Below are 15,798 nucleotides of genomic sequence, written 5' to 3'. Positions count from 1 at the left end.
CGGTACAACAGTATTAATCCTTTTCCTTGTCAGGAGGACAATTTCCGTTTTATGATCTGCGAATTCTAACTTGTGATTTATCATCCATTCTTTGACACGTCGCATCACCTGATTCAATTTAAATTGAGCCAGCTCTAGGTTACGGGTTACTATCTCAGCAGCCACATCATCAGCATAACCCACAAGTTTTACATCTTCTGGCATTTCCAGCCATAACAAACCACCATACATGATATTCCAAAGGTGTGGTCCGAGAATTGAGCCTTGCGCTGCACCAGCTGTGAGCCGTTTTCTTCTCTGACCATCTTCCGTGTCGTATAACAATGTACGGTCTTTCAAATAGTCTTGCAGTATATACATGAGATATTCTGGTAGCTTGAACGTTTCTTGTAGAGCTTCCAAAATATCACTCCATCTTGCTGAGTTGAAAGCATTTTTAGCATCTAGAGTCACAAGAAGCGTCAGCTTTCTAGAGTAATAATTACCCATTTGAGCTCGTTCTGCTGTCTTCACCACTTCTTTCACAGCATCTAGTGTTGAGTGACCTCTGAGAAATCCATGTTGTTGGTCAGATAGGTCGCCAGCTAATCGGACTGCTGCTAGTATTCTTGGTTGTAGTAGCTTCTCTAAACATTTCCCGGCAATGTCCAGCATACATAGAGGTCTGTAACCCCAGTTTTCCCTTTACTGATCAGAACAAATCTAGCTATCTTCCAACAAAAGCTAAAAATTTCCGCTTTCAAACAATGATTATACATTCTCAACAGCAGTTGAGGACATAATTCGACTGCCACCTTTAGTACTTCTGCTGGAATACCATCTGGTCCAGGGGCTTTCTTATTTCTAAGGGAATTAATTGCTGTTATCAATTCTTCAGTTGTAAAAGGTGGTACATTATCTAGGTCTTTCTTGGCCTCATCATCAATCCTCTCTGCATGATCAGGGAATATTGTGTGTACTATTTCTTCGATGGTGCGTGAATCCATAATAGGGCTTGGTAGCATCCCGAATTTCTTCATAACGATTTTATACCCTAATCCCCATGGATTTTCATCTTCCTTAGACATTTCCCACCACTTGTCGGCTTTACTCTTTTTAATTGTATTTCGCAGTCTTTTCTTCATAGTCTCTACTGAGAGAGCTTCATCGTTATGTCGTGCTCTTTGTGTCCTTCGTCTGAGTCACAGGCATTGTTTCCTCAGCTCAGCAATTTCTTCATTCCACCAATATGCTGGACATTTGCCTCTCTGTTGTTTGATTCTGGTCATTGATGCATCACATGCTTGCTGAAGGAGTCTCATGGTGTGTTCCATGCATTTATTAGTAATTATGCTTCTTTTGCCTCCGTGACATGTATCCGTCATACAGTCCATCCCATTCTGTATTACTTCATGAAATTTTTCTCTATCCATAGTGGCTATGTTCCATCTTTCTGGCTTGCGCGTGGTAATCCTTAGATGCGGAGTCTCTTGAAGTACACGAATAGTGATATACTGATGATCGCTTCCAGTATATTCTTCAATTACTCGCCATTCAGTTATCCTAGATGCAATGTCTTCAGAAGCAAAGGTTACATCTTGTATAGTTCCCTGACATCCTGGTCGCCGAAAGGTTGTCACATTACCAACGTTGATAACCATAAATCCCAATCTGGTGGCCATCTCCATTGTACGCCGCCCTCTAGAATCTATTTGAGGCATGTTCCATTCAACTGCTTGAGCATTAAAATCACCAGCAACAACTAGGTTAGTGTTCATCCCTTGCAGAGTATCTTCAAACCCATCTAGTTTTGTCTGGAAGTCAGAAATAGCCTCATTCGGGGTAAAATAACAGCTGACAAAAATTACCTTCTCAACTTGGACCCTGACAAACCCATCCCCGCATCCTTGATATATAACTGAATATTTTCCAAGGTCTGGTATCCATATCGCAGCTGTCCCTAGATTGTTTGAAAAGCAGCCTAGTTGATCTCTGTCTTGATATTGTTCGCTAAGAATCATAATGTCTGCTCCTATCTCATAGGTCATCTGCGTCAATACATCACTGGCAGTTAGACTCCTGTGTATATTGGCTTGAAGGATCTGTACCATTCACCACTGCTTTTTGGCCTTTTCTAGTGCTTCACGAAACACAATACACTTGCCTGAGCCAAGAGCGCATGATGTTGTTTTGACTCTTCAATGCCCATATCTGTGCAAATTATGCATCGTGGATTCGTTTTGCATCCTACTGCCTTGTGACCAGCTTCTCCATACTTAAAGCAGAGTTTACTTCTGTCCAATCCTTTACAGTTTCATGCTTGATGCCCGTATGACAGACATCTAAAGCACCGAGGAACTACGGCCTACCGTCTTACTCTGCAGTATAGCCAGCCTACTTTAATTTTGCCTATGTCTAACAGCTTTCAAGCTTCGCTATCTTCTATCTCCACAATGGCGAGTTTTTGTCCCCTGCTGTTCAGATTTGTGATTGAGACCTTCAATTCTTGATTAAGATTTTCTAATTCTCATCTTACGGCCTCCTCTACATCGGAAATAGTGGTGGCACTGTCCATATCCCGAATTTCCAAGGTTGTTCTAGGCATCAAAACCTTTACTTCGCCATCATGTCCAAGAGCACCTTTAAGTGATTTATTAAAATTTTCTCTATTCTCCTTTTCCCTGGCCTTATTAAATTCAAGAAGAACGACTCCAGATATAGTTTTCCTGATCGATCTAATACCAGCGCCACTGTCTTCCGGCTTCACCTTGCTGCGGATATCCTTCACAACATCTGCAAAAGTCTTGCCATTCATCGGTTTAATAAGTACGGCTTCTGGGCAGCTTCTTATAGTAGAACGTTTCCATTGCTCGTTCTTTTTAACAGTTTAAGATACTGGTACTGGTTCAGGTTGAGTACCTTCCTCTTCATCTGCCTTCTTCTGCCTCTTCTTCTTCTTCTTCTTCTTCTTCTTCTTCTTCTTCTTCTTTTTTTTTTCTTCTTCTTCTTGAATAACACTATTTCTCAGTTATCCTGTTCTACATTTCTGTTTGTGGTGCTCTGTTCTATTTTCTCTTGAATGGGCAAATCCTTTTGCATTAATGCTCTAGTTGCTTTCCAAGCTTTTCTGTGTGTAGATCCTGCATCTAGGGCTTCCTCCAATTTCTTTAAACCTTGCTGAATTTCCATCTTCATATTTTTCTGCTGAATTGCAAGAATATTTTTCAACAGGCCCCTGGCGATTTCCAGTTGTTCTTCCTCTTTTAATATATCCTCCATAATTTGTTGAGTGATATCAAGCCTCAAATTCGTTTTCGCATTCTGCTCAATACTACTATTGCATGTATCATGCGTGTGCTCCACGTCCGTGATATTGTGGCCATGTTCCATAGATGCTGGATTCAAATCCACAGAGTCACACTGGATTCCAGCTCCCGACATCGTGCCGTATAGGGAATCCAGCTGGCCATGACTCAGGTCACAGAGAAATATCTATTCTCTGTTATTTTCTATGACAAACCTAGGTAACATAAAAATGCAATTTCACTAACACACAATATCAATGTCTTGAACTTTACACCCACTACCGTGGTTTATCCTATCAAATATTGAAAGCACGTATATTAAATATTACTTGTACTCACTTTCCATGTCAATATACGGGTGATTACCAAAGAAAGCTTCGATCATGATGATGATGATGTTGATGCTTGTTGTTTTAAGGGGCCTAACATCTAGGTCATCGGCCCCTGATGGTACGATTGAGACGAAATGCAGTGACAAAATAAAAATCCAAAACCCTCCACTGACCAGAATTCAAAGCGTGAGGACGAAAAATGAACGAATGGATATGAAGTTAAAACAATCAGTGGAGCCGACCCGCAATGCCTCAATCTCAGAAACTGACGGAAAACAATAGTAATACTGACCAAGGGACTGCTTCTATAGCTCAATACTGAATCGATGATGCTTGCAAGCTAAACGGGTCCAAAATATAGCTCATCGGCCTCTCATAATGGTACTTATCACTTGGAAAGTAGAACCATGGTACTTGACATGGTGCGGTACTAATCCAAAGTATCGTAGACTCGCGGTATTCCACACATTATGGTGCTACTCACAAGTAAAGAAATTCGCACATGTAATACAGACCTATGATGTTTCACACATAGCGGCGCCATTTACAAGCAACGCAAACCTATGGTTTTCATCACATAAGTGTACTAACCACAGGGACTCTTATTATCCTGTAGTGTTCCTTATATAGTGGGTACTAATCATAGGCAAGCCAGAATCCTGGTGTAGTTCATATAGTGCTACTAATCACAGGTACCGTAAAAGCCTGACCGCACGGTGCTCCTGATTGCTACTAATCATAAACCTATTTGGTACCTAACATAATGGTAATACGCGCAAGGAATAGCGACCCATGGTGTTCCCCGCATGGTACTAATCACAAGTAGTTTGATGGTTCTAATCTAATCATCCCTTGGTCGCCTCTTATAGTCACCTCTTACGACAGGCAGGGGATACCGTGGGTGTATTCTTCGTCTGCGTCCCTCACCCACAGGGGGAGCTTCAATCATTGCATGCACAACAGACTTACTGATCTAGTCATTACCAAGATGTACAATAATAATAATAATAATAATAATAATAATAATAATAATAATAATAATAATAATAATAATAATAATAATAATAATAATAATGATAATGATAATAATGGCATGTGGCCTCCGAAGAGGCCTGGTGCAGGTCTTTTGAGCTGACGCAGACTCTTGTGAAGTGTGTGTGGAATGAGGCCGTTGACTGACAGAATCACAGGGACTATCTGTACCAGTTTCATCTTCCAGATCCTCTTGATCTCTTCTGCAAGTTCTTTGTACTTGTAGATTTTTTAATGGTACTTCCTGTCAATGTTGGTGTCATTGGGAATAGCGATGTCAGTAACGAAATTTGCCTCAGTTTTCTTGTTTACCAGTATGATGTCTGGTCTGTTATGGTTGACTGTTTTGTCTGTCACTACAGCAGTGTCCCAATAAAGCTTAATCGACTCATTCTCCAGGAGTGGTGTTGTTGGATGGTACTTGTAATAAGGGATTTGCTCCTAAACTAACTGATTTTCCTGAGCAAGTGCCTGGTGTATAATTCCTGGGACATGATTGTGTCGTCTCATGTATTCTACGGGGGCAAGTATTGGGCAGCCTGCAGTGATATGGTCGATGGTCTCGAGATGAAGGGAACATCGTCTGCATTTGTCGGAGAGTACGCTGGTGTCTTAGATGATGTACTTTTTGTAATTGTTTGTAGCTATTACTTGGTCTTGTATAGCAACTGCAAATCCCTCTGTCTCCCCAAATAAGCTGATCTTGATAGTACCATACGATGGATTCCTCCTGAAGTTAGTAACTACTCTAGGTTTGTGAAAGCTATTCTAACGTATGCTAAAAGACATATTCCCCGTGGAGTGAGAAAGGACTTTATTCCAGGGTGGGATGAGGCTTGTGAAGTACTTTATGAGGATTTCCAGAGGAGTAGTGAAAAAGATGTAGCTGATGAGCTCCTTCATAAACTAGATGAAGCTAGACAAAGCAGATGGAAGGAAACCATGGATACACTGGACTTCAGACACTCAAGTAGAAAAGCTCGGAGACTTCTAAAGAAGCTAGGAAGAATACCTCACAGTCCCCAGCTGAAACCAGAGGTTTCACCTAATCATATTGCCAGTCACATTGCCAGTTTGTCCAAATCCAAGCCAGACAAATTACACAAAAGGTTTATAAAAAACTAACTGTTTCATTTGAGAAAGCAGTACACTACTTCTTCCAACATTTCTGCTCCTTTTACTGAGCTTGTCCTAAATGAATTGAAAAATGGAAAATCCCTGGGTTTTGATGGTATACACCCAGAATTTTTGAAGCACTGTGGAAAAAATGTAAGGAACTCGCTAGTGTAGTTTTTCTCAAACATACTCCAAACAAGTCAACTCCCTTCAAGAGTTTAAACAAACTAAGATACTAGCTATCTTAAAACCAGGTAAACCTACAGATTCTGTCAAAAGCTATAGACCAATTGCCTTATTGAGTGTCTGCTTTAAGCTCTTGGAATGGCTTATCTACAATAGAATAAGTCCTCTAGTTTTTGAAATCATTCCAATCGAACAGGCTGGTTTTAGACCTCAACGTAGTTGTGAAGATCAGGTGCTTGCTCTGACTACACATATTGAGACAGGTTTTGAAAAGCAATTAAAGAGTGGAGCAGTGTTTATTGATCTAACAGCTGCATATGATACAGTGTGGAGAGAAGGTATTGTGTATAAGTTCTTTAAACTGACAAAGTGTAGTCAAATGTCATGTCTGATTAACAATATGCTCTCAAATAGAATTATCCAGGTAGTCATGCATACAGATCACAGCAAAATAAAGGTACTTAACAATAGTCTACCTCAAAGATCTGTTCTCTCTCCATTACTGTTTACCATGTATATTGCAGACATACCTGTCACGTGCTCTCATCAATTTGCTTATGCCGACGATCTGGCAATAATTAGTCAGCATGTGGATGCTAATGTGATAGAGAGAACTTTAAATGCAGACCTGGATGTTCTGTGCACATACTTCAAAACGTGGTGCTTGAAACCAAATCCTAGTAAAACAGAAACCTGCTTCTTCCATCTAAATAACCGGCAAGCGAATATCACCTTGAAAGTGTCACTTAATGGAAGTCTTCTCCCTCACAATGCCAACCTCAAATATCTTGGAGTTGCTCTCGACCAAATGCTATCATACAGGAAACATCTAACCAACCTAGCAGCCAAATTAAGGTCACGCAACAACATCATCCACAAACTAGCTGACTCCACATGGGGAGCTTCTGCATCTACTTTACGTACTTCAGCTATAGCGTTGGTGCTTTCCACAGTTGAATATTGTTCTTCAGTTTGGATCAACAGCTTTCATGCTAAAAAGGTGGACACGGTCCTGAATGAAACAATGTGTGTCACAAGTGGCACAGTACAATCTACTCCTCTTTTCTGGTTGCCAGTGCTTAGCCACATAGAACCTCCTGGAATTAGAAAATTGAATAACTTGGTCAGAGAATAGAACAAGATATTAACCAATTCTGATCTCCCCATCCATGAAGATGTTAATGTCAGATTCAGCTGCCTCAAATCAAGATCTCCTCCTATTCAAACAGCACAGGAACTTGTTAGTAGGGATTTCAATCCAAAAACTGCGTAGCTCTGACTCAATGGCAGACACTGTTCAGTTATAAGAATCTTCCAGCTGGCTTTGATTTGCCCTGTAAGACATGGGTAGCCCTCAACAGAGCCCATACTAACCACGGGAGATGTGGATCAATGATGTTTAAATGGGGTATGAGATCTTCTCCAGCCTGTGACTGTGGTGCAGTTAAGCAGACTATCGACCATATTGTTACCGAATGCAATGTAAGGGCATTTGCTGGATCCAGCCAGGACTTTGTGGTGGCTTTTGCTGAGGCCATACATTGGCTTGAGAATTTAGATCTAACTCTTTGAACCCTTTTGCTTGCATGATTGTTTTCATTGTTATAATGTGTATATCTTGTAATTTTGTATTTAATAGTTTGTGCTTACTGTTCATGTATATTTAATCTTTGTATTGTTTTGTGTACATTACCATATGCTAATAACAATAATAGCGCCCACTTTGTAACCACATGCACGACGCATTCTTGACTATGCTCTGTTGGTTTAGATTGCTGTAGTATTTTCTGTGGATTATTATTATTATTATTATTATTATTATTATTATTATTATTATTATTATTATTATTATTATTATTATTAAATGACACTTATTTCTTCTTTTCAGTCAGAAAATTGAGAGTGCAGCAAAGCCGTATGGGCAGAAGAACCAGTCACTAACAGTTCCATTAGGAGGAAATGGGAAACTGTATGGCATCGTAGCAGTGCCAGAACAGTGTCCAAGATGTGAGTACAGTATTGTCTATTGAATCACGACCTTTATAATGGGGAATTGTTAATGTTGTTAATGTTTCCCCACCTTTATGTTCCTCTATGCATTTTTTTTTTTTTTTTTTTTTTTTACAGGTTATTTTAAGATCAACTTTTCATAAGGACGCATTTTTAGTGTTCTGTTTTAGGGTGTTTCTTAACTTTATAACATATATTTAATGCTAGAGAAGGCCCAAAGGGGCCAGAACAAGTACCTATTGTGTGATATTCTTGATTTAATGGCACCCTCTGTATTGCACCAGCTACACTCTGAATACACAATGGTCTTATAACGTGGGATAACGGTATGCTGAAAAGAATGAGGCATCATTATTGGCTTAAATTTGCAGTTTTGTACAATATGGACAACACCTTATATGTAAGAGAACAATACCTTCAGTGTAGTTTTAGAGTTCAGTCATGTACAGTGAGTAAATCTGCTATTCAGCAATGTATGAAAAGTCAAGATTCATTTTAACATTGGAAGAGAGAAAGGAAAGTGATTATCAAAAGATAAAAGGAATTTCTGTGAGGAAACTAGCTGAAATTTTTAAATGTGGCAGAATTCAGAGCATTCCTTTAAAAAAAAAAAAAAAAAAAAAGGAGAATGTGTCTTGTATTAGTGGGGGGAAAAAAATTACATCAGGGAGTGAAGAAGAAGAAGAAGAGATCATTGAAGTAGAAAGAAATGAATGATTTTGTTTATAAGTAGTGGAAGTGCACATGTCCCAAGAAGCTGACAGTTAGCAGACCAATGCTGCAGGGAAAGGAATGGCAGTGGTCAATATACATCATCATCATAATCCTTTTACCTGAATCTTTATAGTATGACATGTTTTCCACAGAGCCAACAGAATCATTTCAGTAAGAAGTGCCTGTTTGTGCGGATCATGAGTGAATGTTTCGAGTTTTATTTGTAAATATCATAATCAACGGATTTAGGGAATTATTTGCGTGTGTACGATGGATTCAGGAAGAGCAAAAAGACAAGTATTGTATCGACAGGCAAGGGAAACAGTATTTAGAGTGTATTTATATTTTGTAAGCACGCAGCAGCAGACATTCAGAGGCGGGGAAGGTGAGGAACGTCATGTTGCCACGCCTCAAAAGAAGACAGCACTCACGTGTGGTATCAGCCTGCAAATAGTACAGAGGATAAAACAAGCTACGGAAATAAAAATAATGCAGTGTTCAGGTTGCCAAGATAAAAACCCTAAGAGGAAGAAGCCAGTTACGGACCTTGATGATTTCAATAAAAATGTTCTGCATACAACAATATTTGATATGCATTAAAACGGCGAATATCCTACGGCATTGAAACTGACCCATCCATTAACCTTCCTTAATATCTCAAAAATTTCCCTCAACACTTTCTCGGGGTTTGGTGTTAAAAATTAATTTGGACTTTCAGGAAACTTTCAAGCCCACGAAAAATATAGGTCATTGCTTTGGAATTCAAGATATAACTGGGTGAAAAAACATATGCCTACTTGCTCATTTTCATGAAAAATATATTTCATAGCAGTGTTAATGTATTTTTATCTCTCAGGCAAAGCAGCTATATCTGTAAATTTACATGTTCATATTTGCGTAAAGACTATTTGCACCTCGCAGAGTGATACGAAATGTATGTTTATGCCTACGTTACTCTTTTGATGGAAGGAATTTTAGTTCATTTAATTTTTTTCGAAATGAGTCTTCCTAAAATGAGGGTGTGGGCATTATTCGACGGCGGGGATTATTCGGGTAAATACGGTATATCTCTAGGCACACTGTCGTGGGCCTTCTTGGTGTCTATAAAAAACCATCACTAAGTTCTTACCACATTTCCAGTAGTTCTCTCTTACCATTCTGACAGCAAATATCAGGTCTGTAGTGCTTCAGTTCTTCCTGAAGCCATGTTGCTCTTCCTCCAATAATGCTTCAACTATTTTCCTGATTCTTCTTTCAATTAAATCTCCAGAAATTTGAGTGATAAAGTAGAGTTATATCACTATATTTCTGCATTTCTGCCTGTTTCCCTTTGTATACAGGGTGATAAAAATATCTGGCCAAGAGGATTTGTTGTGCTGACCACACGACACCTCATGCCACCTTTCATCCAGTCTTCTGGTATCCTGTTCTCTTTCCAGATGACAGAGAGTACTCTATATAACCATCATGGCCTTATGCTCCAGCTGCCTTTATCTTGTCAGCATTGAGGTCTTCAAACTCTGGGGACTTACCGTTTCTCATATTCTTCAGCTCAGATTTTCAGGGCTGCCGACATTGGGATTCGAACCCACTATCTCCCGGTGACTCCACTTCTAACCATGTTAGCTGGCTCCATCACTTGCATTCAAACTGCAGTCTTCAGTGACATCATTTCAAAGACTTTTTCCATTTCATAAAATATTGAAGTAGTTCTTCATTTCTTCTCTGATGCTTTGATCTATCTTCACCAGGTTTCCATCATCTGTTTCCAGTGCAGGGATATTGCCATGCTCACTTCTTCTATCCTTGACTACCTTATAAAGCAACTTCCTATTACTTTCACAGTCTTCTGTTAGTCTAGTAGTGAACTCGTCCCAGCACTTCTCCTTTTCCTCTTTAATCAGTCGCTTCATAGATAGTTTCTTGTTCCAGTACTCTTGTGCCAGGTACTGAATTTCAGCTTCTTGGTGAACTGATTTCTGTTTTTCATTATCTAGCCTCTTCTTTGCTGCATTTATTTCTTTCACAGCAGTTTTCAGCCTCTCATTCCACCACGGTGTTCCTTTCTCCCTGTGTATTGCACTTGTCTTTCCACCTAGTGATACTGTCAACATACAATACAGATTTATTCTCCCATTCCGATATAATATAAGCTTAATATAGCATAGCAGCCACCTGTTTTAAAAGCCATTTTTTCAAAGAACGGCATGTGATCATTCCACTGCATCTGACCAGACTGTGAACCATAGGTGTTCGCATTGTTGTGGTGTATGCCTTGATATGATCAACTACGAAAGTATATTTCTGTAGATTATCAGCATTGGGTCAATGTGTTAATTCCTTCACTTTGGTAGGAAATTGTTTTGTATGTTCTTATTCCTGTAATGTTACAATTCTTTGTATATATGAATTGAATTATATGTCTTCAGCTAAATAATGAAATCATTTTACATTCTGAACAGCTTCCAATGCATGTCAGTTTGAGAATGGACAGTGTGGAGAAGGACGCTTGTGTCTGCCCAACGGTGCTGGCAGCCGCAGCTGTGTATGTGCCGATGCCGATGAAGAGGGTTCAGGGGAAGCTGCCATCTGTAATGATATCCTGTAGAGACTTTGTACTAAATTATTATAAATTTTTAATACAAACAATTGAGAAGAATTTTCAATAATGATGAAGTAATGAGGACATATCAAAATATGTACCAGCATTTAAATACCCAAAAATAGCTTAGAAAAATCTTGAACTATAATATCAGAAGTTCATATTAATATTCAATACAACAATTTGATTTTGCCCCAGTAATTGAAGTTGCAACAAATTTAGGAATTCTGTGTTTCTAAAAATAATCACCTAATGTCTAAAATAATATTACTGTATTCCTCAAGATTTGTTTTCTTTCTCTTATAAATTTGAAACAGAGCACTCAGAACTAATGTCACATAGCAAACACTTTTTTGTAACCCTTCACCATGGGAGAAGTTTCACTGCACTCTTCCTCGCTACTGCACAAGGAGGAACGCCCAGACCATACCTAACATGCATTTACTAAAGCAGTCACAAGAGACATAAATTTTTATTGATTGTTCCAAAATTTTCACAGTTTATTAATCCACTTTTATGCAACATCTACTACTAAAAGGCCCTGTTCTAAACATAACCAAAATTTGAAAATAGCCTAACTCTTTGCAGGCTTTCCTGCAGCCTGGTTACCTTCCTCTCCTTCAAAGTACTCCCAATCATCTAAAAATGCAATGCTTCCAATGCAGTCCTGGTAGGCAATTAGGGGGATGATGGGCAGTTCTGCCAGCAATTTCAATATGATCTCTTCAGTCGACCTAAAACATTGTCCTTTCAGGGTGATTTTCAGTTTGGGGAGTAGAGAAAGGTGCGGTGTGTAGGGTGTATGGGGAAGCACAGTCGTCTTTGTGTTCACTAAAAATGTACTCAATACATGAGCTGTCACATTTTCTTGATGGAGGCTCCCGGAGTTGTTTCCCCACAAGTCCTGTCCTTTTCTCCTGATATTCTTTCGAATATCTCAAGACTTCAGTCTCAGCAAATTTCTTTCACATGAACTGATAGCATTTTTGTCCCGATGTGATATCTATAAAACCATGTTTCAACACTGGTTCCAATATGTTTATGAAATAAGTTCCTGGCAGATGGAAACTCGAAGGTCTCTCTGGTCCTCGGTCAGAAGTCATGGAATGAGCTTTGAAGCTTTCTGACACATTTTTAATTCTTCAGTGAGAATTTCATGACATGATCCTATCGAGATGTTACATTCTTCTGCTACTTCCAAAACTGTCAAACAGTGGTTAGAACACACAACTTCACGAACTTGTGCAACGTGAACATTACACTCTATGTTGATCCTGAATGTGGGTCATCATCTGTTGACTGTCAACCATCCTTGAAACATCAGAACCACTCATAATACTCCGAACATCTCATGGACTGCCATGAAATGTCATCGTCATTTGGTTCATGACTTCCCCAGTTTGAAAGAGAAGCAAATGTTGAAAAGCTGCTCAAAATATTTAGACACCTCGACAGTCATGACACATACTAATACACTCACAAACTAATGGCTGTTAAACGATAACTAATTGTTTCAGAAATGAGCTGCAGATGGCCAGTTATTAGGAAGGATACCACTATACAGCAGAAAGAATTTGCATTTGTCTGGTATTTTCAAAGTTTGGTTATTTTTTGAACAGGCTTCATTATCATCATCATTTTCCAGCTCCAGTTTCCCAGGTGTGGTGTACAAGCATTCGCTGCCACTTCTTCCTGATAGTTTATGAACAGGTTTCAAATACACCGAATCATTGAACAAACACTTCTCTACTGATGCACCGTGACATCAACTGCTACGTAGCAGGACAAAGTAGATTCTACCTACTTTATTATGTTTAGGACACAGCACTCCACAACAGAAAGTGCAGAACTCATGACGTGCAGAGCGTGCCAGTCTATGCTGAATGGTTAGGAGTGAAAAGGATATTTTTAAAATAAGATGAAAATAATCATATATTTTGTAAATTACAGGAACTGTTAAATATTTCACTCAAATATATATAAAACATTCTAACTAGTCAGCATTATCCTGGTTTACTGGGCAAATATGCTTTGCTTTATGTCCCATTAAGGCAGTGTTTCTCAACCACTGGGCATCTGTTATAACCAGGCCACAAGATATTTTCCTAGAATTTATTTCACTTTTCTAAGCATTTTTCACAAATAAATATTTTATAGTGGAAATATTCTTAGGAGAGTAATTTTCATGTTTATGTAGAAAAGTGCAAACCCATGTCATCTCTTAAGTTTGAATTCTAAAATTAAACATCTGTGTTGCAAATGTCAGTGACCATGTCAGTTATTTCTGAATGATCAAGAATTTTCAGGAATAGAAATTTTTCAACATTCGGGAAAGGAGATATCACCATTTTTGACTGGTTATAAAAATTTCCTAGAAGCTGATTACTACAATGGGTGGTGAATTCTGTTCTCAAAACCAATCAAAATAACATCTTTGTTGGATATGTACCATATTTATCAGTAAATTTTGTCGTGACCAGGCCCTCATCTTATAGAAAAAGAATTTACCAATCCGTGGTCTCTCAGTGGTTGAGAACCAATGCTTTAAGGTACATCAACAGAGACACAGGGGTCTATAGTTGAAGTATTTGGTTTCTACCTGCAGACTGAGATTAAGTATACAGTACGACATCAAACACTTAACATTCTTTTACACTGAGAATTCAAAGACATCTTCCATTAAGGCACACTCGCTCCAAGTAAATTCTATAGAGCTCAGTGCTTTCAATTACTATAAAGTTATGAGATATTTTTAATTTATTGTTTTGTGTGAATATGAAATCAAATCTACTATTCAATATAATGAATCGTGAAATATCATTATAATATATATTCAAGTACTAACATTAGGATAAGTTCTCCTGCTTCTGGACACAACAGACCCTTATCCAATATTTGTATGTATAAGGATCTCAACAGAAATGGTACCCAATAATTTGTTCATACTACCAAAAAGGACATTTTAAAGTAAATAAACAAGATAAGATATACTGTGCTCACTTTTAGTAAACAAATACAGATAACACTGAAGACTGTCTCCAAGACTGCGAGGGTGTAGCATGGCTCATCTTACAGGTATGTGAACAAAGCATAGCAAGTGAATTGTTTTTGATAAATTTGTAAAATGGCACCCTTTGTACAAAATAAAGAGAAAAACTATATTTGTAAAGATGTTAAAGAATTCAACCTCCTATTTATTTAGCATACTGTAATCTCACTGCAGTTAGTTTGAATACATGCGAATTATACAAAGTTTTTTTTTCATTCTTTGTATTAGGTTTGTTCAATGCATAAAAATAAATAAATTAAAAGAAATAAATAGTAGGATACTTTTTCCAATAGCAAGCAAAGTGTTCAAGATTCACAGTTGAATGACCAAGAGTTAAGCTCCCTCCGTCTGTGGATCCGTGGTAGTGTTTCAACTTCCAGATTCCAAGATTGCAGGTTCAAATCCAGCAAAGGTAGTTAGATTTATGAAGGATGGAAAGAAGTTAATTCAAGACTCCATGTCACACAATGTCAGCATGAAGAAGATCTCTGGTGAAACGTTTGGTACTTACCCAACAAAATGAATATTATTAACACATTAGCTGCAACGCTACATTTGGCAAACCCCCACTTAAGTGCCATTTTGAATAAAACATAGTTTCTCCTTATTTCCTATTTTATTATGCATGTGCACTGGTAATAAACTATAAATGAAGCAAAAATGTTAATATTCAGAGGCTCACAATTACTGTTCCGATCAGGTTAGCAATAATAATAATATGTATTCTTCTTCAAATGACTGAGGTTGCCAAACCGACAAAGAATATCACACAGTATAAATTTAGTACCTAATCTAATTACAATACAGAATAAAAAACAATAATTCTATTGATGATGTAGAGAAAACAATACTTAGTCACAAAGAAGCAGCAGATAAATTACTTTGATTTAATTAAGTCTTGGAGTGTGAAAGTGATGCCTCAAGATCGATATCGAGGCTTTCAGGAATGGTGCCCCTTGCACCCAGCATGAGCCCTATGACCTCGATGTCCTCAAGATTGTACTTATTAAGGTAATATGAAATGGTTGGTGAATATATTCTCTTTTTTCCTTCATTGACTTCAACAGGCACTGGCCATTATTTAGCCTTTCACTGCAGATTTGCTGCAAGAACGTCAAGCCACGTTGTTTGCTTGCTTTCACTAGGTCAAAATCTATTGCGTATTAGTGTCTATGGAAACGAGTGATTACTTGCATTGAGAACTGAAACTGAACATCATAGTTCACTGTCCACGAGTGCAGACTTTGGGACACAGACTTATTTTGTTCCATTGGCCGGCCAACTGGCCGCCAACTAAAATTTCTTATACTCATAAGAGAAAAAGTGATATTGCTCTACCTTTCAAGGCACTTTTACAAACAACTTTATACAGGGACATAATTTTATCTATTCAGGAGACTGTCACTCGCCCGGTCACCCGCACTGCGAGACTGTCTCCCACCAAGCACTTTGTCATAATACGCTGTTCGGCGC

At 38.4% G+C, this 15,798-nt stretch overlaps 1 protein-coding gene across 4 annotated transcripts in view; it reads left to right on the top strand.

Moving 5' to 3' along the window:
• Positions 1-14,595, top strand: part of Ndg (Nidogen) — a 224,135-nt gene extending 209,540 nt beyond the window's left edge. For all 4 annotated transcript variants that reach the window (XM_067153764.2, XM_067153761.2, XM_067153763.2 and 1 more), the window contains 2 exons: positions 7,839-7,957; positions 11,137-14,595. In XM_067153764.2, the coding sequence (XP_067009865.1) occupies positions 7,839-7,957; positions 11,137-11,282 (265 nt within the window). In that variant the 3' untranslated portion in view covers positions 11,283-14,595. The remainder of the gene's footprint in view (positions 1-7,838; positions 7,958-11,136) is intronic.
• The last annotated feature ends 1,203 nt before the right edge of the window (positions 14,596-15,798 follow it).

This window comes from Anabrus simplex, chromosome 9 (genome assembly GCF_040414725.1).
Source record: "Anabrus simplex isolate iqAnaSimp1 chromosome 9, ASM4041472v1, whole genome shotgun sequence".
Classification (NCBI taxonomy): domain Eukaryota; kingdom Metazoa; phylum Arthropoda; class Insecta; order Orthoptera; family Tettigoniidae; genus Anabrus; species Anabrus simplex.
The sequence above is the reverse complement of the archived record's forward strand: the minus strand, read 5'-3'. Positions and strand labels throughout refer to the sequence as shown.